This window comes from Drosophila ficusphila, unplaced genomic scaffold, assembly GCF_018152265.1.
Source record: "Drosophila ficusphila isolate 14025-0441.05 unplaced genomic scaffold, ASM1815226v1 contig_791, whole genome shotgun sequence".
Taxonomy (NCBI): domain Eukaryota; kingdom Metazoa; phylum Arthropoda; class Insecta; order Diptera; family Drosophilidae; genus Drosophila; species Drosophila ficusphila.
The window spans coordinates 2,358,044-2,380,694 of NW_025064737.1; the positions used below are offsets into that span (position 1 = coordinate 2,358,044).

Genomic DNA, 22,651 nt, shown 5'->3' on the forward strand with positions numbered 1-22,651 from the left:
CAAATGGTCACTAAATACTCGATTGTTGTGGCCACTTTGGCCAGCCAGCCGCATTGCAACGGCCAGTGGGGTTGGGCGGCAAGGAGGTGGCTTTTTGGTGGTGTCTTTTATGGGGGAAAGCTCAAGAACGTATATCCTTCGAGTTGGCTTAACGTTAATTTTAAATTTAAATTGTAATTGATATTTATAAAAATCTAAATGCTAATACATTTTAGTTATCAACTAGGAAAGGGCTATAGCAATATAAAGAAATTATTATTTTCTTGTAACAGAAAAGAAGCAGGGACAAAAACAAAGCAAATTATAAAAGATTTGAATTTGAGTGTGCCTCTGATTTTAATATTTCCCTAGGTCCAAATAAAATGCGCTGCTTAACCCACTCAGAAGAACAAATATATATGCATCTTTATTGATCGATTTTTAAAAAACTACTTAAAAATTCGAATAATAAATTACGATTTAAAAAACATTATTACATTAAAGTTCAATTCTCAGTTTAGTTTGGCGACTTGCCTGTCATTACACAATATTATTGACGACAGAAATTGTATGAACTTTGCTTTAACACTCAAATTGCATTCGAATCCTTGTTTATAGTTGTGTGTAAACAGTGATAGAAAGTTGTAAATAGTTGGGGCAGTTTCTCAAACGACCTACACACGACTCACAGCATGGCACTGTGCAGTACATTAATTGAAATTCAAAATTAAAATACGTGAAAGAATGAAACGGTTTTGAAATTTGTAGAAAAAGACAACTTATTATGAACTAAGCGAGGAAGTACCCATCCGCGGACGTAAACATAGATTGATGTTTGCATATATTCATGTGTAAATATATATAAAACGTTTCTAACAAACACGAGGCACGTCGAAATGTAAGTAAGCAAAAATGAAGTGATCTTTAGGTTGGTTTTTGGTTTTTATTCCGACTCGGGGAAATTTGGTGGCTTCAGTTGCTTCTTGTCTTTAGTTGACCTCACAAGGCTGCGTGTGTGTATATATATGTGTATATGGATAAGAGTCTATTTAATCATTTGAACGGTTTAACTTTCAACTAACAATAACTTTAACGCCGACGCTCGTTTAGTTTCGACCATATGTTTTCTCTCCTGTATGACTAAGTGTGCGATACCTTAACAGCTGCATAACTTTAGATTTACCATAGTTTCATTACGCTCTTGTGCACTAGTGATTTTAGTTAGTTTCAAGTTTCCAAATTATTTACAACTAGCCCTGCTCTCCGGCGTCCACTAGTTTGGCGAGTATTTAGATTACTGGAACTTGCGCGTGGCAGTTCTGGCCTTCCAGGCCTTGACCAGGTTGTAGGCGAAATATAGCGTGAATCCGTGCACCTGGAAACCGACGAAGCAGAAGGCGTACCAGAAAACACCGTACGGATAGCCCTGCAAAAGGGAAATTAGGATTAGCATAGTCCTCAGCGACTCAGTGGCTCGCCACTTACGCGCCACACGAAGATGTCCGTCTCGTCCAGCTCCACGGACTTGTCCAGCGTGGCGAACTCCCACACGTCCGAAAAGTAGTAGGCGAAGCAGTAGAGGAGCGGCAGAATGGCGAACAGCAGGATGGCCACCATGTACTTCTGCATCTCGCGCACCTTGTTGCCCCTGGCCGCTGAAAGGCCCAGGAAGGAGGTGAGCAGCGAGCCGGCCCACACGTACTCCCACCAAAGTGGCGGCGGCACCTCAAGCTCCTCGATCTCCAGCACAAAGATGTCCAGGCGGTCGAGGATGTCCGATGTGAGCTTGGCCAGCATCACGAAGAAGAGCAGCGCGTGAAAGAAGATGCAGAACTTCAACCTGGACTTGTTCAGGAGGCTAAAAAGAGAAAGCGGCCGCTTAGTGGGGGGTCCAAGTTTTACTGAGCCCATCACTGGGGCGCACATGCTGCCCAGCTGGCACTTTGCCCACCCGCCCCTTCGCAGCAAGTGGGTGGCGATGCCCATTGGCAGCTCCAGGACGTGGGGGGTGCTCCGCCGCCCTGGTGCGGGCTGCTTGTGCGGCGGAGGTGCCACCTACTGCAGCGGGCGCCCCAGTAATTAGATAATTTCGTGTGTGTGGGGGAGAGCTGCCGATGCAGTGTTATTAACCTAATTTGATATGTGCCAGCTACGCGCTGCCTGAACTCGAAGTCGTTGCCGTCGGTGCCCGCCACCATTGGACCGCCGCGCGTTGCCATTTCGCTGCTTTCGTGGTTCGTTGTCACACGTCGTTGCTTATTTTTAATAAATAATTGCACAAAAAAAGTGCAGACTAGTGTGACCGTGTTAGGGCCTTTCGCATGCCTGGAAGAAAAACTACCGAAATACCCCTAATATTACTTATCGCACACTCGAACCACAAGCAAAGACTTGACTTGGGTCGAGTTATACACGGTCACACTGCCGAAAGTGAATCAAATGTCCGTTACAAGGCAAATGTTTTGATTCTGTTCTGTTCAATTTTGTGATAATCACTCCGAAATAAATGTTAAGCAGATTATAGTTTGAATTACTCCGATTTTTTTCGAAAATGTACGAAATGTCCAATATAATTTTAAACAATCTTTGACAATCTTTCAGTTTTTATAACTTCAAAAACATTTACAGACAGTTATAGAACTTCATACTGACAGACTTATAAAATTGGGTATTGGGGATACGAGGCGATTCCACACATGTTACCATCGTTGCGGGCCAGTCTTACGTAGCCTTTTACCCCCAGGACGTTCCATAGGAGTTCTTGATCAGCCAGTAGGCACCCCAGGAGGGATCCGTTCCGAAGCCCACCACTAGCATGGAGTGGGAGAGCTTAATCCTCGCGGATCGGCAGCCGGGAATCCTGAGGACGCCATTTACGTACTGAAAGAATTCGTCGTGCACGTGGTCAATGGAGGCGGTCACTGGTCCGATGTTGTAGACCACCTCGGCCATTTCCTTCTCATCGTTGTTGTTCAAAGTGACGTAACTGCGCAGGGTTCCAGCACTGCTTTTGGGGTTCCAGCGACAAGCATCCTTTTGGGGCTGGTAGGGGTAGGACTGCTTGGACGCGATGCCGAAATCCTTCGTGTAGTTGAAGGCCAAGCTCACCCAGCCCCGCTGACATCCCTGGCTCGGAGAGGGGACGCAGTCCACCAAGTGTTTGGGGGACAGGGGCACTAGTCTGAGGGTCTTCTTCGCCAGGTGAGCCCGGGGCGGAGAAGGCCCAGCAGCTCTGGCAGTCGGAGCCCTGGTTTTCCACCGGCGATACGTAACCGTACTGCCGCCAGTCAATCCCTCCGATTGTCTCGTTGTAGCGCTTGTAGCACGGCGTTTTTCTCACGACATGGTTGCCCGAGTCTGCAGGCATTTTCACGGATCGGAAACTGAAATTTACACTTCCATTCCTATCCGAGTACTCGTTCAGTCCCATCTTGTATCCAATTTTCCCCTCCGCGAAGAGCCTGTTGTTTCTGGCAACTGACTGGACCCTTCTATTGTATATCTCTCGGTGGTAGTTGTCGTTGAACGTGTAGTGCTTATTGTATCGGGCCTTGTACCGCGCCCACTCCGCGTCACAGACCAAAGCCATTCCGAGATCCACAAGGATCAGGGCAAGAAGTACTTGAAGTACATGGTGCCAAAGCGAACCCATTGCGAACTTAGCCTGACCAACGATGATTTAAGACTGATTCAGAGCTTACAATCCTGAAGATGCAGTGGAATGCCTGCATTATATGAGGTTATCTCTCTGAACTGTAATTCAGTTTAGGAAACTTTTAAAATTGCGCCTCAGCGAATTCAACGTGTAGTATGAATTGTATTTAAAACCGTCAGATAGCGTGAGAACTCTGTTAATTCAAGCATACACACATAACACATATATGTTATTGATTTAATAAACTTAATAGAACTTTTCCTACTTGTTATGGATTATATTACATTACATGAATTACACTACATTAACTTTACTAGACTTTTAAAGAGAATTATAAATATTTTGTATTATGTTTAATACCCTAAACAACATTCCGATTAAAAGAATTGCTTTTTATACCCTTGCAGAGCAAAGAATATTATAATTTCAGTCAGTAGTTTGCACCACACTGAAGGAGACACCTCAGACCCCATAAATTATATATACTGTTGATCATCGAAATACGTCTGTCCGTCTGTATGTCTCTCTTAAAACTAGTCTCTCAGTTTTAAAGCTGTCTTGCTGAAACTTTCCCAAAAGTTGTGTAGTTGTTGCACGCAGTATAACGGGCCGGATCGGCCGACTATATCGGATAGAACAAAATAAGAGAATAAAAAAAATTCTCACGCCGTAGTTTTTCATTAGATCGACTTGATTTATTCCAGATGGCGTTTTCTAACTACTATTGAATTTCAGATTAAATTTTATCAAAATCGAATAACTCTATAATATAGCTGCCATAGGAAATTATAACATCGTTATTTTTCATTAGACAAGCATGGTTTTTGGAATATGATAACGACTCTTAAAATACGAATTAAATTTCATTAAAATCGGACGACTATATCATATAGCTGTCATACGAAAAATTGTTGAGAATATGTAAAATTCATAGAAAAATCGTCAATGCTCCGATGGTGTTTAGTCTCTATGGATTTTGTTGGACATATTTGATGACTGCAAGGGTATATAAGCTTCGGCTTGCTGAAGCTAGCTTCCTTTCATGTTATGCATAAATGTGTCCAGAAATTCTAGTTATGGGGATAAATGATTCTTTTATTTAAAAAACATTACATTAATTTCAGCTTAAAAAAGAACCCTTTGTCATAAATGATTAATGTATTAATACATGATATAGCAAAATATACTGTTGGATATAATTTTAAACGATCTTTGACTTCGTTGCAATAACTTCAAAAACATTTACAGGCAGTTTTAGATCTTCATACTGACAGACTTACAAAATTGGGTATTGGGGATACGAGGCGATTCCACACATGTTGCCAGCGTTGCGGGCCAGTCTTACGTAGCCGTTTTCGCCCCAGGACGTTCCATAGGAGTTCTTGATCAGCCAGTAGTCACCCCAGGTGGGATCCGTTCCGAAGCCCACCACTAGCATGGAGTGGGAGAGCTTCATCCTCGCGGACCGGCAGCCGGGAATCCTTAGGACGCCACTTACGTACTGGGTGAATTCTTCGTGCACGTGGTCAATGGAGGCGGTCACTGGTCCGATGTTGTAGACCACCTCGGCCATTTCCCTCTCATCGTTGTTGTTCAGAGTGACGTAACTGCGCAGGGTTCCAGCACTGCTTTTGGGGTTCCAGCGACAGGCATCCGTTTGGGGCTGGTAGGGATAGGACTGCTTGGTGGCGATGCCATAATCCCTCGTGTAGTTGAAGGCCAAGCTCACCCAGCCCCGCTGACATCCCTGGCTCGGAGAGGGGACGCAGTCCACCAAGTGTTTGGGGGACAGGGGCACTAGTCTGAGGGTCTTCTTCGCCAGGTGGGCCTCCAGGCACCCCGAGGCGGAGAAGGCCCAGCAGCTCTGGCAGTCCGAGCCCTGGTTTTCCACCGGCGATACGTAACCGTACTGCCGCCAGTCAATCCCTCTGGTTATCTCGTTGTAGCGCTTGTAGCACGGCGTTTTTCTCACGACATGGTTGCCCGAGTCCGGAGGCATTTTCATGGACGTTCGGTAGCTAAAGAGTAAGCTTTGATCCGTGTCGGAGTGCTCGTTCAGCCCCATCTTGTATCCCACTTTTCCCTCCGCGAAGAGCCTGTTGTTTCTGGCAACTGCCTGGACCCTTCTATTGTATATCTCTCGGTGGTAGTTGTCGTTGAACTTGTAGTGCTTATTGTACCGGGCCTTGTACCGCGCCCACTCCGCGTCACTGACCAAAGCCATTCCGAGATCCACAAGGATCAGGGCAAGAAGTACTTGGAGTACATGGTGCCAAAGTGAACCCATTGCGAACTTACCCTGACCAGCGATGATTTAAGACTGATTCAGAGCTTACAATCCTGAAGATGCAGTGGAATGCCTGCATTATATGAGGTTATCTCACTGAACTGCAATTTATTCCAGGAAAGTTTTAAGATTGCGCTTCCAGCAAAATCAATGTGTAATATGAATTGTATTTAAAACCGTCAGATAGCGTACAAATGCTGATAATTCACGCATACACACATACCACATAAATATTGTTGATTTAATTAACTTTCCATTTTTATGACCACACCATGTTTTAACTTGACCTTTTCCTACTTTTTAAGAAACTTAAGTTTATTTTTTTAATTTTTTAAAAGTATTAAACAATTGTATTCCAAGTCGTATGATTAATAATAATAATTGGCCATTACAACCCTTGTCAGGTCACAGCCTGATGGACAATTCGCCGCCAGTTGGCAGCACCGGATGCAGACAGGGCTTCCATCACCTGGTCTTGCCAACGCATCCGGGGTCGTCCCCTCCTCCGTTTCCCGACAATTACCGCATCAAACACCTTACGGGCTGGAGCGTCTTCTTCCATACGGGCGATGTGACCCAGCCAGCGGAGTCTGTGAATTTTAACTCGACTGACTACATCAACATCCCCGTACAGCTCATACAGCTCGTGGTTCCCTCTAATGCGATAAGCATCGCCAACGCAGATCCGACCAAAGATTTTTTCGTATGATTACACTCAATAAACTTTTAAACAGAATCATTAATATTTGGGATTTTATTATATTATTAACATACTAATTCAAATTAATGCTTTTTAAATAATGTGCTCAAACTTGTTTCGAACGATTTCTAAATAACAAACGATTCCTATACTTGCAAAAATTGCTAAAAATTAATTTTTTAATTTTTCATTCATTCATTGTTTTTTTGTTTTAATGTAAAATCTGTTTTGCCAATAATTGTAATTTTATAATCATCCTTCAAAAAGTCCTGGCTACCATGCTTAATAGGAACTAATTAACTAAATTATTTATATTTTAACTGTGCAGGTAGTTTAATCTTGACCCGGTTAGGGTTTCAAAGTTGCGACAAATGTACGAGCCTGTACAATTGCTATTTATGGACATTGTTACTGAATTAGAGCGGCAGTAAGTAATTTTACAAAGCCTAGACATTGTCAGCAAGTGATTTCTAGTACGTCAAACCGAAATTAGCATAATTTAGTGCGCTGTGCTCTATTGATATCATTATGTAAATTGCAGGCTGCTTTGTGCTGCAATCAGCTCAAAAAGGGCAACAGTGGGTGTGTCTTCGACGCATTTCGAGGGACTTTGTGTTGGTGGCACCTGTTGCACTTAAATCCATAAATCAATCTACCGAGGAAAGGGAAGACAATGGAGAAAGGCCGCAGAGGGGGTTTTAAAAATAATACAACGAATTTCTTATTTTCGCGGCACTCTCTTTATGCTCGCCGCGCTACAAAAATCGAGAATACGCTCCGTGTGGGTCATCAGTTCTACGGCGGTATTCCTCCGATTTGGACGCGTTCTTCGCATGCGATCGTCTCCGCTCGAAAGTTTCCGGAAAGTGTTCCCCGTCCCGTTTTTAATGCCAGTTGTTGATAATTTTCATGCGAATATTTACGCCGAGCTCGGCAGTTGACATTTTTGAGTCTAAAGTTAAAGTCGCGCTCTTAATCGAACCCGTGGTATACGGTAATGGCTTAACTTAATATTAGGAAACTAAGTAGTGCATAGAAATGAATTGCATTCCACCATCAAGTTGTTGATTATCGCTTGTCTTTCACTGAGCCGCCAGAAATATCAAAAATACTCGCCGTATTTTCAATGCTTTGGGGCCAAGACCTCAAACAAATGATTTTGTCAGGCGCTTTTTTTGGCGCGTGTTGGCAGCCTTCGGTACCCAAAGTTATATGTGTATCCGAAAAACAAGTATTATGTATATTATTTTTGATATTACCATAGCGTATACAATGTATCCTATATCAACAAAAGAATTATACTTAAGCTCGAAAGTACAATATACATACATATATACAATACAATGATAATACTATATATAAAAAATATAACCATACAAGAAATTTAAGATTCGTATTTTTTTAACATTTTGTTGTGGGCTTTTGAAGTATTTAAATCTTTTAAAAGAACCCACTGCAACTTGATTTTTTTTAGGCGGAGCCTACTGTATTTGCATATGCTTCGTCTTAGGCAACGACAAACCTTGTGATATTTGCTCAGATATTACAAACTAAAATCCTTATCGATCGAGTGACTTAGATAGCAGCCTGCTAAAACTTTCCCTCTTTTCGTTCCAGCTGCGCCTGCCTGTGAATTCGGCCCCCTGTGTCGCGTCGGTTCCCGAATAATCCCCACAGCCGGATAGTCCAGTTCCAGATAAAGACCCAGTTCCCCGACCCAACCATCAACCAACCATGTCCATCGCCGATAAACGCGCCAGCTTCGCGAGACGCGCCGAAAGTCTGGTGGAGCGGGTGAGAGTTATGAATACCATTTACGAGGTACCGGCATCAAGTGACCACGGATCGTGAGATCGATTTTCGATTTTGTTTGTTGTTTGTTGTTTGCAGTTTGCTGTTTGCTGATTGCTGTATTCTGTTTTCCTTTTTGTAGTTTGCAGTTTTCCATTTGTTTTGGCTTGCTCCCTAATTCAGATTTATTCTGCCAGCAATTGCTGGCACGGCTCGTAAATTATGGCTCGAGGCGTTTAATGTAATTCACACATTTGCACATTGAACAGACAGAACAACAGACCCCATTGATATGTGTATATATTTGATTGGGTTCTATTGGCCGTGGGTGGCGGCTTCAGACACCCAGTCGTCGCTTCTGGGCTCTCGGCTAACATTTTCGTTCGATTCAGTTGGCCGTGCCCCGACTGCTTTAATTAATCTAAAACACTCGGACATCATACACATCGCCTTAATGAGTGGGGCCAAATTGTGCTCGGATCAAGGTCGCCAGAATGCTTGCCCTATCTCAAGACTGATTGCCTATTATGGGCAGAACGTGAGGGTTTTCTTTGGGAGATAATGGACCAAGAGGCTTGTGTCTCTTTCTGCCCTGCTCCTATATAATTTCCTCCCCAATGTTCAAATTAATATGAAACTCTTCTGAATTCAGCACTACCAAGCTTTCATTTATGCGATCTTTAGTTAAATACAACTTAATTGTATTCTCTAAGTAGAAAATAGAGTTTCAGCTTTTTATAAATCCACTATCATATCAATATATTATGTTACCTTGTATCACTTTCATATCTTAACAAATTTTTTGAAACGGTGTTTATTATGCGAAAGGTTTAAAATAGATCTTTCCCGTCGTAAATCATTTATTTTTTCCACCCAAAAAATTGGAACCGCAGGGCATAAAAAAGTCATTGTCCGGCGATTCTTCCGCTGTCGAGCTAAAAATAAATATCCCCATGCAAATAGCCCTCAGAAAATGCTTGGTCACTGCGGTTGTGGCAGTGTTTATGGCAAGTGTATCTGAATGTGCCTCTGTGTGCGATTGCAACACAATGGAATTCAGCAGAATAACCTCAAGCAAATTTGTCAGTGGCTGGGAAAAGTGGAAGTAATTGAAAGACGGCAAAGAGTTACACACATGGGAGTATGAAAAGACACTCGCTTAATATCATGCAATGCTGCAGCTTAATTAAATGGTTCGACCATCACACAAATATTCACAAGAGAATTGGGTTCAGTGAACCGTCGATCATTGTCCAGCCCTTTATATTGATTTATACATAAGGAAGGTTCATATACGCGAATATTAATTCGTGATTCAGCATATACTAATCATTTGCGAGGTACTTATCACTACGCCACTTTACTCTTATCACAAAAAAACGGCAATCTTTTTAAAGTGTATATACCATTTTAATTCCTACTTAAGTCAACAATGTTTTATTCAATTTGATTGGTGGATTTGTACTTTACATTTAGAAAGCAATGTTGCATATTTCAAATGTTTTCATGATAAGAACAATAACAAAATGTTTTAAAGAATTTTGAATTATTTTTAAAAAAAAGTCCAAGGACCATAATTAATGATTAGGAAACAACAAAGGCAAGCTAATTCTTTCTTAAGAATAATTTGCTTATTTTGTACACCTTTGATATGGAAAAAATTTTGTAGAGCCAAGATTAAACTATGAATAATATGTTATTAGGGAATTGAGTATACGGTATACACAAGCAAACCTAAAAAAGCAAGATCTTAAAATAATTCTAATTTTTTATGTAAGATAAAAAAAGCTTACAAACATTTCATATCAACAGTCTCATCGAGGACTATTGATTTAGTATTTATAAAATATTTGAAATATCACTTGCAGAACTCTATTTCTTTTAAAATATAATTAGTTGAAATCGCTTATTAAGACGCTCAATGCGAACTCGAATAGAGTGCAAGGGTAACTCAATTCCAGAGTCTCTTCGAGAGTTATAAAACCGTCGGACCCTCATTGCTGATACACAAAACACTTTCTTGTTGCGATGTTGTTGGAGCCAAATATAAAGCTGTGTTAATAATAGTCCCCCTCCGCCAGGACCTTCAGCCGTCGATCCTTTCTTAAGTAGTGTAAAGTGAGGGAATTAAAAATGTTAATTGAATTTCGGGTCGCAACAGAGGATGGTTGAAACCGGAGCCTTCGAAAAGCAACATAATTCGCTTAGCAGAGAGACAGGGATAATTTGGGAGTGGGGAAAGGTGCTCGACAGGTGCTGTGGAAATGGCTAACAACGGCTTTGGTTACACTTTGCATTTCAATTTGGGCGAGTGTCATTCGAGGATGATGATGGTCGTGGCGATGGCCATGGCGATGGTGCTTATCAATCAGCGTGGGATTTCGACGACCAGAGGTTGATTTGCATTTCATTCGAAACGCCACCCAAAGAGCCAGAGGATGATCGATGTCCTTGTAAGGCGACGTTCCCCTCCTCGATATGTGTCCATTTTGGGCACTCATTCATGGGCTTTTGCGATTCGCATTTGTGGCCCCTTATCGTTTTCGTTTTCGCCTGCGAATGCCACCAGCTATCCAAAAATAGCAGTGCAAATAAGCCATGGAGGTGGAATGGGAATCGCGACTACGACGACGCGAACATAACGAGCAAAATAAATGAACGATAAAAAGCTAATAAAGAGCGGCATAAATAAATGCGTAAATATCGAGCGCATATATATCGAGGGGCGCACTTCTGGTGGGGGAAACTCGTCTCGTAGATTGCCTGCCTGCCTGCTTGGCGAAGGCGCTACCCGAGGGGCGTGGCAGGTGGCAGGTCGAGTGATAAAGGAGAAGGATGAGGGACGAAAGGCGCGGGAGACGGGCGAACGCATTTGCTCAAGTGCCGGCGCTGTCATCCTTCGGCTGTTGGCCTTGCCAGGACGTGTGTTTGTGTTGCCATTTGGGCTTAAGTGTTCCTGCCTGATCCCGCTGGCAGGACCCGTTCTTCCTCCAAGGATACCCGCCCGGGCTGCTCCTGCCCCGAGCAAGTGTAAATGTTTGCATACAATTCCCTCTGCTGCGAGTCCTTGCACTTGAATCCCGCTGGTTGGAACTTGAGTGCCACTTTAAAGTGCTGCAGTTTTTAATGCGGGTCCGGGTTGAAAGACTTTAATGTTAGAATAAGAGTGAAAAACATAAGATATCTCTTCTAATAGTTTAAAGTGTATGTTTATTTGATTCCCTAAACCAATAGTTCTGTTCTTAAATGCAGAAAAATATTTAAATAAATCTGGTTATGCTTGAATAGTTCGATACTCAAGAAAGCGAATGATAAAACGTTTATTTCTCTTTGAATGTTTGTTATTAAATTAAAATGCCAGTAACCCCATTTTATTGCCATAAAGCTGATTTTAAAACCACACAGAATTGATTGCATTTGTTTTCCAAATATAATTTTACTTTCGCGTTTCGCCGACTCCTGACAAGGCATTGTTTATCTTATGAGAGCTTCGCAATGTCTTTCGTCTGTTTCGCAGAAACCTTGAAGTTGAGTTTTTCTTTTCCCACTTAACTTTGCGAATTGACATAAATAGGATTTTTGCGCTTTCGCAATCCCCCGATTCCCCAATCCCTGGATCCCCGGATCCCCCGAATCCGCAGTTTGGCCCACCTGAACTTGTGTTTTTGTGTTCTTGCCACCTCGGGCAATCGGCTTACAGACTTTCAATTGCACCACCTCTTCTCCTCCTCCACCTCCTCCTCCACCTCCTTCCCCTTCTCCTCCTTCTCGTCTCCCGAGACATTTCCCATTGTCTGCCACACCCACAACACAACAGCTAACCGCTTAAGTAACGCGTATCTTGTACCCATTCGCTTTTCCTGTTCCTCGCACATAAATCCCCGTGCCGTCCGCCGTTGTTGTAGCTCGGTTGTTTTTGTTGTGGGCTCTGAGCTGAGCACCTGCCTGGATAATTGTGCCTGACAATGGTGTTTGTTGCCGCCGCGTTGTTTATGTGCATGCACCGCCGTTTATCCCGCCCGCCTTTCTCTTAAGGGGGGGGTAAGGTTTTAAAAAATTTTTTTTTCGATTTTTTTTTATATTTTTTTTCTAAAAGAGCAATATGTTGAGAACGTTGTGTAAAAATTTTGAGTTAATTAGAGTCAAACTAACGGAGTTACAGCGTTTTAAACGACCGAATTTGGCCGTATTCTCACGTATAAAAATACTTTGAATCGATTTTGCCGAAGACGTTATTTTGAAAGTCGGTGAACATCAGAACTCAATATCTACTGAACCGATCCTTTTCAAATTTTTAACACAAATTCTCAACATAAATACGCAGGTAATCAGGAAGAGTTTTTTTTAATTTTTAATTTTTTTCTATTTTTAAAAAATAAATTAACAGCGATTTTTAAGCTAAAATCGCACTTTTCACTTTCAAGTGCTCCCAAAAATAGACAAAAAATAAATTTAAAAAAAACTCTTCCTGATTACCTCGGGAAATTCATTATCTTTACAACACATATCACATTTTATTTTTAAGATGATCCGTTAACGCCCTATGATGTTCACCGCAAAACAACTTTTTCTTTAGGCGCTTCGGAAGATTAACCGCCACAGGCGTATTTCTTAATATTTTTTAATAATTTTTTTTTTCTAATACTCTTCAAAAGTTAAACAATACCATGTAATTAAGCTCAATAAAATAAACTTACTTATTTTGCCGCAAAACAAAAATCAAACATGGCCCTTTTTTTGGCCTTTAAAACCTTACCCCCCCCTTAATGCCTTTGTCTGGCTGCCGGCTTTATGCTCTTTTTATCATCATCCCCTTTTTGTTTAATTAAAGCGCATGTCGAAATTAAAACAAAAAATGACATTTATCTGCTAATGGCCTTGGGTAAATGCACGAAAGGCGTGCGAGATCGACGAATTAGGGAAATCGCTGCCGAACAACGGTGCGTATACGTCATGTTTTATTCCCTCAAGCGATTGCATTTGTAGGTGTCATTTAATCTACTTTAAAATTGAGTCATTTGAATTCATTATAATTTCTGCATATAGGTTATTTGAAGTACTACATTATTGTCCTTTGTTTTGTATATAAAAAATACTTTTATAATCATATTTTTATATCATAGTTAAGAGTAATTTTCAAATGCCAACATAAGTATTTATATTTTAGAACTCTTCTTAGGTGGCGAAGTGCTCTTTTAGTCCTTCAGGACTGTGTCATTATTTTTGGCTTACCCCTAATTGCTGGCAGCATTTTGCAGTTAACCCTGCGCACGCCCTGCATTGCGCACTTTTTCGATCAAACTTTAAATTACTTTGACTTTATTCAGCACTTTCGTGCTGCAATATCGCATCGTTGACGGTTTGGCAGGACGTCGATGTCAGCACATTCGGATGGTATTATAATCCATACCGTCATCGCAGCCAGTGGCACCTTTGCTCTCGTTTTGTATGAATATTCATGCTGTGCAGATATTTTCCATATCCATGTCAGATTCGGTTTTACCATCGTGCCACGCCCACTGAAACGAACCGCCCGTGGGGAAACCACAGATGGCTTGACCTACGACACGCATATTTCTAATGCGCATTTCGTTCAGAAGGGGCGGGGATGGAAGTGGGAGGGAGAGTGGCAGTGGATGGGGGAGGGGGTGGTAGGGGTTGGCGGATTTGCGCATTTCCCGCGCGCTGACAAATTAGCACATCAAAACAAAAAGGCCAAAAAGGCTCACAGCAATAGAAGGTAGGCCTGCGAAAGCGAACCTGCCGACAATGAAGAGTCCGCTCAACAATGCTCCCCCGAAAACAATGTAAGACAAAAAGGATTTTTACATAAACCCACGCAAGACACAAACATTCACACAAACACACAAGCCAGTGCACACAAACACAAAAACAAACACTCGCAGGTACACATACACACGTTCTGTGAGTGGGCGCCAAAATTCAGTGCGCTTAAAAGTAGGCAACGGAATTCACTCTGCAGCATCTGAAGGGGCGCGTGTGTGTGGGTGTCTGTGTGCGAGCGTGCTTATGTGTGGGCGAATGTGAGCGTTGCCACATCGGAAAATGGATTGTGTACTTTGTACGTTTTCTTGCAAAATGTGTTTATATACGTATTTACTACGTATTTATATTTCTTTGATATAAATCAAAGTATTGGGAGATAAATAAGACTTTTATTTTAAAGAGTAATTAGAGAACATGTTTATGTATGTTATTTATATTTGCTTTCAACAAACCTTTATTTATTGGTATATTAATAAGTTGCTGTACATTTTAACAACATCAAAATGGCAATATAGGACATTAAAAATGATATTTGGTTAGAAAAATAATATTGTGGGTTGTTGTAATTTCTTGATTTTATCTTTTGGTTTTCTTAGGATCAGGCAGACTGATATAACACATTCAAAATTATTTATGTGAAATATGAGTTTCGTTATGAATTCGTTTATAAAAACTTGCGCTTATGTAGGCGCACATAAAAATGAAAATTTCACCAAATAACTTACACATCTCTTGTCTATAAAACTGCATTGGTCTTCGTATTTTTTAATGCGTAGATTGTGGCATGCTAACAATCTGGCCACGCTTCGTCCAACACCTTCCCAACAAACTGCCCTACGGCAACATTTCATCACTTGCCCCGCCCCCAACCGCCTCCTTTCTCCGGAGCAGCATCCCAACGGTAGCGAGGGAGATAGCAAGTGGAAGGATAGAAAGTGGACTGAGGGCGATTTCACTTGGCCATTTCACTTTCCATCATTTTGTTTTGCTACCCATTTCGCGTGGCTTCGTTTTGCGTTCGGGAAAGTTCGGCTTTTCACGCCGGCGATGCGACAGCGAGGGTTTTTCCCGTGATAAGCCAGTTTCACAGTCGTCGCCTGGCGTTCGAACATTGCGCATCCAAAAAAAGAAAACGCGTTCCCGCCCAATTCGCTTCCGAATTCGGTTTCCTTTTCCGAGTGTCGCTGTGCGCCTAATAGCATCCCGTTCGATACGCGTTTGTGTGTCCCGCAGATCCTTCGAGCCTTCGAGCCTACGAGCCTCCGAGTTTAGAGCACCGAATCATGTCCAAGCCGGGAACCCCGAAACACGGAAGCGGCTCATCTGCAGCAGCCGCTGTTCCCGAGAAGATAAGCGTGAGTTCCGACAGATCCACGTCAAGATTGCTCGCAAGTCGGACAGCTTTTTGGCAAGTGCATCTTGGCTGGTTTCGGATGCAGAGCGTCATGTTCCGCGTTACTTTGCCCCTCGAGTGCGGTAATGCGCTTTTGTAGAATTCCCTCAGTGCGTATACGTAATATTCTGGGCTGCATGAGCGGTGGCACCTCAAGTGGCTAAGTGGCTTAGTTTTGGCGTAAAAGTCAAGGGATATATTTACACAGAATTACAGAAACCATAACACAAAAAGCAGGAAACTGAAAGATTATTTTACAGAAAGTTCTCGTTGAAATCAACTTGATTTGTCTTTTAACTGTATTTATATACTGAACTACATTTAAATTCAGTTTCATAATGTAGATTAAATGTTGGTAATAAACGAATTGATAAGATGTGATCATGCAAAACGAGTTGATGACGATTTTCTTTTAATCAGAATTTCACTGACATGCAAAAATGATAATAATAATTTTTTATTTAAATACTACAAGTGGGTGTATAAAATCGCTTTATTTTTTAGTTATACTTGTTCAAAAGGATTACTACAGCATAGCAACTTCAAAAAGGGGTACAAAATCGGTTTCGTTTTAAGTTACTGAGAATAAAACGTTTTAATTTTTCCCCTGCAATTCACATATATGTAGTTGTTGTATATCATACAGGAATTCAAAACCCTTTCAACACGCTTACGTGGAACCAACGAATTCCGTCAGGAATGATTCTAAATTAATCAGGAAACCCGAAAGCTAAGCTCCACAGCGATCGAATAGAGAATGGCAGAGCACATGTGGGCGACTCCTGTGACCTCGAACTCCCCTCTGCGGTGGGCTACCTTTTTGCAGTTGGCGGTCGGCAGCTGTTTGCTTTTTATTTTCTTGGGCCGTGATGCCCAGTGAACTGGGCTCAAAGGGCATGGCGTACTTTCTGACTTGCGCCTCATAAAAATTGCATAATTGTCGTCCTGCATGCGGTTGTTTGTGGGCGACTCTTTGCAGGACCGTGTGGGTGACTCAACCATTAGCCAGGATGTTTCTTTTTACGTGCCATTTGCGGTCACATCTGGCACACAATAATTACGTGGACCAGGCCGAAACGAATGTAGGTGCTCAAATGGGCTAAATTATGGCGTTTGTTAGCCCTGAATTGCGTTCTATTTTCCTCTTTATTAACCTGCTAATTGCGTTGGGGAGGGTTTCTCCCGAATATTTAGTTTGGTGTATACAAAACAACATTAAGAGTGGGGATTCATATTTTAAAATTAGGTCTCTATAACATGAACATGAATTTACTGTTCCCTTAACCTTATATTATTCACTTTAGAACATGAGATTGTATTTTTAATAATTCCTAACGAGGAAATTCCGAAACAGAACTCTTTGGCATCTCTGGCTATGAAATTTTGTTGCTAGCATTTTTCAACTTTTTCGCTTTCGCCATCCACCTCGTGGTGGCTGGCTCATGATTTTCCCATTTTCCCTCCCAACTGAGCTCATCAAATCCGGCCACAAAGTGGGCCACGCCTTCCTGCTCCTGTTTCGCCCGGCCACATAATGCACGCAGCTCGTCCTGGATTGCAATCCCAATTCAAATGTGCTGACTAAGGGCTTTGGCTGGCATAAACCAGCGCTATATATAGTAGCATACAATCCTGACCGACTTGCTTTGTTTCTCGCTCATCGCAGGGCTCGCTTATCCCTTCAGGCGGCGCCCGAATGCGATGGGATTTAATTAGGGAAAAGCATAATGTAGAGCCGGCTGTCCATGTGGGTCTATGCATTATACATGATTTGCTGCAGTCCCAACCCGACTTATTTCCAACGGGTTTTCCATTTTTCTCCGCCGTTCGGCTGAATAATAAAACGGCAGCCCGCGGGGCGTCCATTTGCCGCCTTCGTGGAAACATCTCGTAATTTGTGTTGCTCGCTCCTAGAGAAGAAGAAGTCCCTTCGAGGCAAAGTTTATGTCCCGCACATTGGATGAGCCCACTTCCCCGGACGGCAAACTTTGTCCATCCTCCACGTTTGTCTTCTCCGGAGCATCTGGCTTTTCCCATTTTCTTTGTTTGCTGGAGGGAAACTTGTTGACTTCGCCGCCGGACATCGGAGGCATCGGAAAACATGCGTTGCCGTTAATATAATTGTATTTCGGTTCGTTTTTTAATGAAATTCCTTGCCGGAGAGGGAAAGTCACTTTTCCATGGCACTATTTTCCGTTCCTAAAGCCGTAATAGCTTTGCTATTGGGAAAAAGTCGAAAGTTTCGAAGGCAAGGTTGCGCATTCGCCCTGTTACCTCGGCAGATGCGAATCCTGCGGATGCGGTCTCAAACTTAAACAACATTTAATTGGTGGCTTTTAGCACCGGCCTACATGCTGCTCGCTATTTGTTTGTGTCTGTTCAAAATTCCCCCTTGCAATGCGGTCCCTTTCACTTTCACTTTCCCTCTCCATTTCCCTGCGGCAGAAAAGTGCGCTCGAATTTTGTTTGCACAACTTTTCGCATCACTTGGGGGCTTGCGCTTTTGTACTCCCTTCCCGAAAAGTTTTCCATAAATTTCAAACAGTTTTAATGTGGTGCGCGGCATTAAGCGCCCAGATTTCCACCGCCGTCGTAATGGGTTTCAGAGGCTTTTGGCCAAGTGCTGGGGCATGAAAATCTCATCAAGTATACGTCAGAGTGCCGCAACTTATGCTCTTAGGCACTCGAGTTTTCCACGAGTAGGTGAAAAGTCCGTAATTACAATTAGTCGATTGAAATACTTTGGTTTCAAGCTTGATTGATTGCCGCAAATTAAAGTAATGTCGAACAAAGGAAATGAAACTGAGTTAATTTCTGCTATTTGAACATAAAAAATACAAAATCCATTGGCAACTTCTGTATGTTTTCCTCTTTCCTGAAAATAGCTTGTCCGTGAGGCAATAAATTAAACTGATTACAATGCTATAATGTCCTATTCCTCTTAATACATTCAAATACAGAAGTTAATACTTGTACTCATTGGATCAACTCAATTTAATGATTTGAACAGGACACATTTTGAACTATTTGCCTAATTTAAATCCCCTTTAAATGCAAATATTCTGCAAATTCAATTCTGCAAATTCAATGTTCACTGACTATTATTGTGGATGCAATTATAATTTTGTGTGCGATGTCAGGATTTTGTGTGCAAATGCAGCTCGGCAACCGAAACCATGTCAATTATGCACCTGCAAAATGTATGTTCGGCAACAACTAATTGATATTCGGAATATTAATTGAGATTAATGCGATGTCAATAGACGGCGCTGGGAAGAGCCATAAGAATGGCAGGCCCGCAGCTGATAATTAAATCTGCACTGCCATTACGCATGCTGGTCAGAATTGTGGCAGCAGAAGTGGGGCATCCGTCGCATATCGAAATGTATCGCATATAGCCGGAGGTCCCATCCCAAAGGGGGCGTGGCAGGGAGGAGGACACATGACAGCACTTAACCAAATACGAATAAATCCACAGCAGAGGGATTCCGAGGGATCCCCAAAGTGCTTCGGTGCAAGTGCGGTTATGAACCGAAATCCATTTACACTCGAATACGCTTTTGGCCAAAACGAAGTGGCCAAGCTGGGCCGGTTCGGGGTTCGGTTCGGGGTCCCTCCATAAACAGCTCGGCCGTTCAGGATCTGTTTGTCAAGGCGGTCACGAGCCTTTAAATTACGAATGCAATAAATGTAGCCGAGGGAGAAGGCCGCCGATTGAGTTAGGCGTGTCCGGCAAGGGAAATGCTGATTAGCGGAAAGCGGAGAGGATAGGAAAGCTAAGGAAAAGGGGAAGGAGGAGGGGTAGGGGATTAGGGGGAGGGGCACTGTGGCCAGGATTCAATGGCCAGCACTTTGTTAAATAAACTTTCCGTTCGAGTGGCGAACACTTCTGCAGCAGACTTTTCCCTCTAGAGCCCTTAACTTGGGCCGGCTTTGTTTTGAGCCGATGTTTTGTGTGTCCATCAGAGCTGATGAGAAGGGCCCCGGATGATCAAAGATAAATGGTGACCTATATCCACCTGGAACGACGAAACACTGCCACTCATTTGAGGGGCGTAGCTGCTGGGTAATTAAACAAGTACAAAGAAATTTGCCCTGAATGGGAAGCCCCGAGGTGCGAAGTTTTTATCTATCGCATCTTCACAAACTTTTTGTTGAATAACGTTTTTTAAACGAACAACCAGCTGGATTGGGAAGGAAGTTCGTGAAAACGAGTTTACTCATTTCTCACTTAAATTATTGCCTGCCAAAGTTTGTTTGCATCTCTTTTCGGCTTTTAGTTTTTCCATGAAGACGTTTCTGAAACAAAACTTGATGGGATTAAGTGAATTACTTCAAATTAATTGCATGAAAACAGAGAGATATTTGTGAGGGAAAGCACAGAAGGAGCAGAATTAAATTACACAAAAATAAATCTTCCACAAAAAGGATTCGAAAAGTTGCCCATCAGAAAGCTAATATCAAACGTCAGTTGATATAATGCGTTTAAAAATGTTATTACAAACTTTTTCCATTATCAATTCAACCCGTTAGACACTCGTTTAGGAATTTCGACAAAACAAAGCCGGAGTCTCGTATCTCGCACATCGTTCGGCGGAACTCGGCATATCAGCCATCAAGCCGTCAACTGTGAAATCCATCAGCAATCCGGAGGAGTGAACCCGACCGACTGACGGCTCCTCCGAAGCTCTCACGCAAGGATGCGATATGAGGCGATATGATGGGGCAGGACCGCCGTGTGTAATGGGCACTTAGGTCGCTGCCACACGATTACGACATTACGGGGGAAATCGGGGTGAAATGGGATTGCGAGGGGGATGCGGATGCGGGATCGAGGCCGTACGGAAAAAGGGAAAGCGCAGTCAGTCAGTCAGCCAGGAGGAGGAGGAGGGGAAAATCTGGGAAAAACTGGCGACGTCAACGAATCATGGAAAATATGAGACGAGAACGCCGGAGGAGCCAAGAGCTGTGGCAACACACGGAAAGCAGCAAGGAGGTCAATGAGTTGACACGTGCACAGTAACACACCCTTCACTCTTCAACGTCCTGGCAAGCTGCAACTTTCAGCTTTTGCTGGAGGGCAATGCCTCAGCCGTGGGTGGACCGCACCCCACCCAGCGCCCTCCCTTTCAAAGCCACGCCCACAACCCACCGCCCAACGCCCAACTCCCACCTCCCTTTTGTTATCCTGCGGAGAGCAAGTGATACAGTTTTGTACATGTTTTCCAGGCATTCAGGCTTCGCATCCCCACACAAAGGACATCGTTTTGGGTACACACACACACACAAGTTGGGTTGGGGTCATACGATACCCGAAACCCAAACACATGCATCTCCATCTGCATCTGCTACTGATATCCAATGGATGCCGGAGCAATGCTCGAAATGAAAACCAAACTTTGTGGACACGAAAATGCAATTCTATAACGAAACCCGTATTGCTCTATTTTGCGAATGACAAGCGAGAAGGTTGTTTTTTCGGTTGTTTTACGGGGCTCTAAGCTAGGGACTTTTGACATTTCAAGGAATTTTTGAGGAAAATAAACGAATTTTTAATAAATACGGGAAGGTTACTGCATTCGTAGAACCCAAAGAGGTAGCTGACTTGATGAGTGAATGATGGAAATATTTAAGTACCAGAACATGTTTTTCCCAACCTACAACGAATTAGAACAATTTCGAATTTCCCTACCTCGGAAAAGTCAAATTGGTTAACTGGCAGATGACGGTTGTCAATTGAAGCAGCGACCCCAACTTGTTCCACCTCAAGTAAATTCCCATCAATGCTCCGCACATGTGTTTCCGTCACAGGAAAATCGAGTCAAAGACGTGACGGCTATATAGTCGTGTGTCTCAATTAAGAATCGAAATGCAGGGGCACTTGGCTGCAAATACAAGGCAGAGAGCAAACATTGACCCAATCGCAAGTCAATTAAAGTGCGACGAGCGAACGTTCCGCTGAGAAAAGTTGCAAATCGGCAGAAGGCAGGGCTAGACTTTTCATCATAAATCAAACGATTGAGCCAAATGACTTTTTAATTGACTGATGGCTAGAACCACAAACAAGGCCCAACTGACGGCAAGCTTAAAACTTTTCGTGACGCAAAAAAAACAAGTAAACAATTTCGACAGAAAAGAAAAATACTCGAAAGCAAGAAGCCAATTCAATTGACATTTACTTCCCCTTTATCTCTTGGCTTGGTTGTTAGAGTTGGAAAACTTGGCAGGCAGGCAAATTAGCTAACAGCATTTAGCTTAAAAATGCATATAAATAAAACAAAAAATAATTGAAACAGAAAACAATGTTGGTACTCAATCTGATACTGTTTTTTCAATGATTAACTTATAGAACATCATCTTTCCGTACAGAAACAAATTTCAACACAACATTAACAGTTGCAGATAAACCAATTAACACTTGGTACTTCGATGTTTTATTTGATTTGGTCTGATTTTCCCTCAGTGCACGTTAGCGTGTGCAGAAGCATTCGACTGTTAGCCAGTGAGAATTTCTGACTGGGAAACCGCAGGACATCCATCATCCGAGATGTGGGCCGGCTGTTCGGTGTGGCAGGGCTCTTCTCCGGGGGAAAGGTGAATGGATGGGCATCGGCAGGTCGTAAAGTGCAGCCAGGCGAACAGACCGGCAGTCCGTCACAGCTGACACACACCTCCCACACACACCGCCCTCGCACACACCACCCACCCAATCATACACCCCTTCTTCCATCTTCATCCATAAAGTTGGTTTGGGTTGAGCAATTTATTGGCAGTTTCATTATTTATAAGCGATTTTCATGGCACCGCCGGCTTGTATGCGTTCATATTTGATCACTAAGACGGGGAACAGGTGCACAAAAGGTTCGCCGAATGGACACACTTCGCTCGACGACAGTTATCCCCACGTCTACTTGCCCCACTGCTCACAGTTCTCCCCTGCAATTTCCCAGGTCTTGACACACAATCCCTCCTCCTCCGCCATCAATTGTCAACACTTTATAGCAGTCGTTCTTTGAGTGGAACTCGGCAGTTAATGAATCTCCCACGCCCCCGAGATAA

At 42.8% G+C, this 22,651-nt stretch overlaps 3 protein-coding genes and 1 pseudogene across 12 annotated transcripts in view; 1 reads left to right on the plus strand and 3 right to left on the minus strand.

Annotated features, from left to right (window-relative positions):
• Positions 1-349: 349 nt before the first annotated feature.
• LOC108090156 (exocyst complex component 4) overlaps positions 350-22,651 on the plus strand; it is a 33,372-nt gene continuing 11,070 nt past the window's right edge. For 3 of the 10 annotated variants that reach the window (XM_017188713.2, XM_017188715.2, XM_017188716.2), the window contains exons 1-2: positions 351-877; positions 8,239-8,442. In XM_017188713.2, coding sequence (XP_017044202.1) covers positions 8,356-8,442 — 87 coding nt within the window. In that variant the 5' untranslated portion in view covers positions 351-877; positions 8,239-8,355. Of the gene's footprint in view, positions 878-7,425; positions 7,616-8,238; positions 8,443-15,403; positions 15,555-22,651 lie in introns of those variants that run through there. The other 7 variants (XM_017188720.2, XM_017188721.2, XM_017188718.2 and 4 more) reach the window with 6 other exon arrangements.
• Positions 903-2,313, minus strand: LOC108090160 (protein jagunal). Its single transcript, XM_017188726.2, has 3 exons — positions 2,110-2,313; positions 1,465-1,837; positions 903-1,405 (listed from the first exon to the last, which is right to left on the minus strand). The coding sequence occupies exons 1-3, from the start codon at positions 2,196-2,198 to the stop codon at positions 1,274-1,276; spliced, it is 594 nt and encodes a 197-aa protein (XP_017044215.1). The 5' UTR covers positions 2,199-2,313; the 3' UTR covers positions 903-1,273.
• LOC108090161 lies at positions 2,493-3,850 on the minus strand (annotated as a pseudogene).
• Positions 4,709-5,928, minus strand: LOC108090159 (procathepsin L-like). Its single transcript, XM_017188725.1, has one exon. It carries the CDS (start codon positions 5,919-5,921, stop codon positions 4,911-4,913), a length of 1,011 nt encoding a protein of 336 aa, XP_017044214.1. The 5' UTR covers positions 5,922-5,928; the 3' UTR covers positions 4,709-4,910.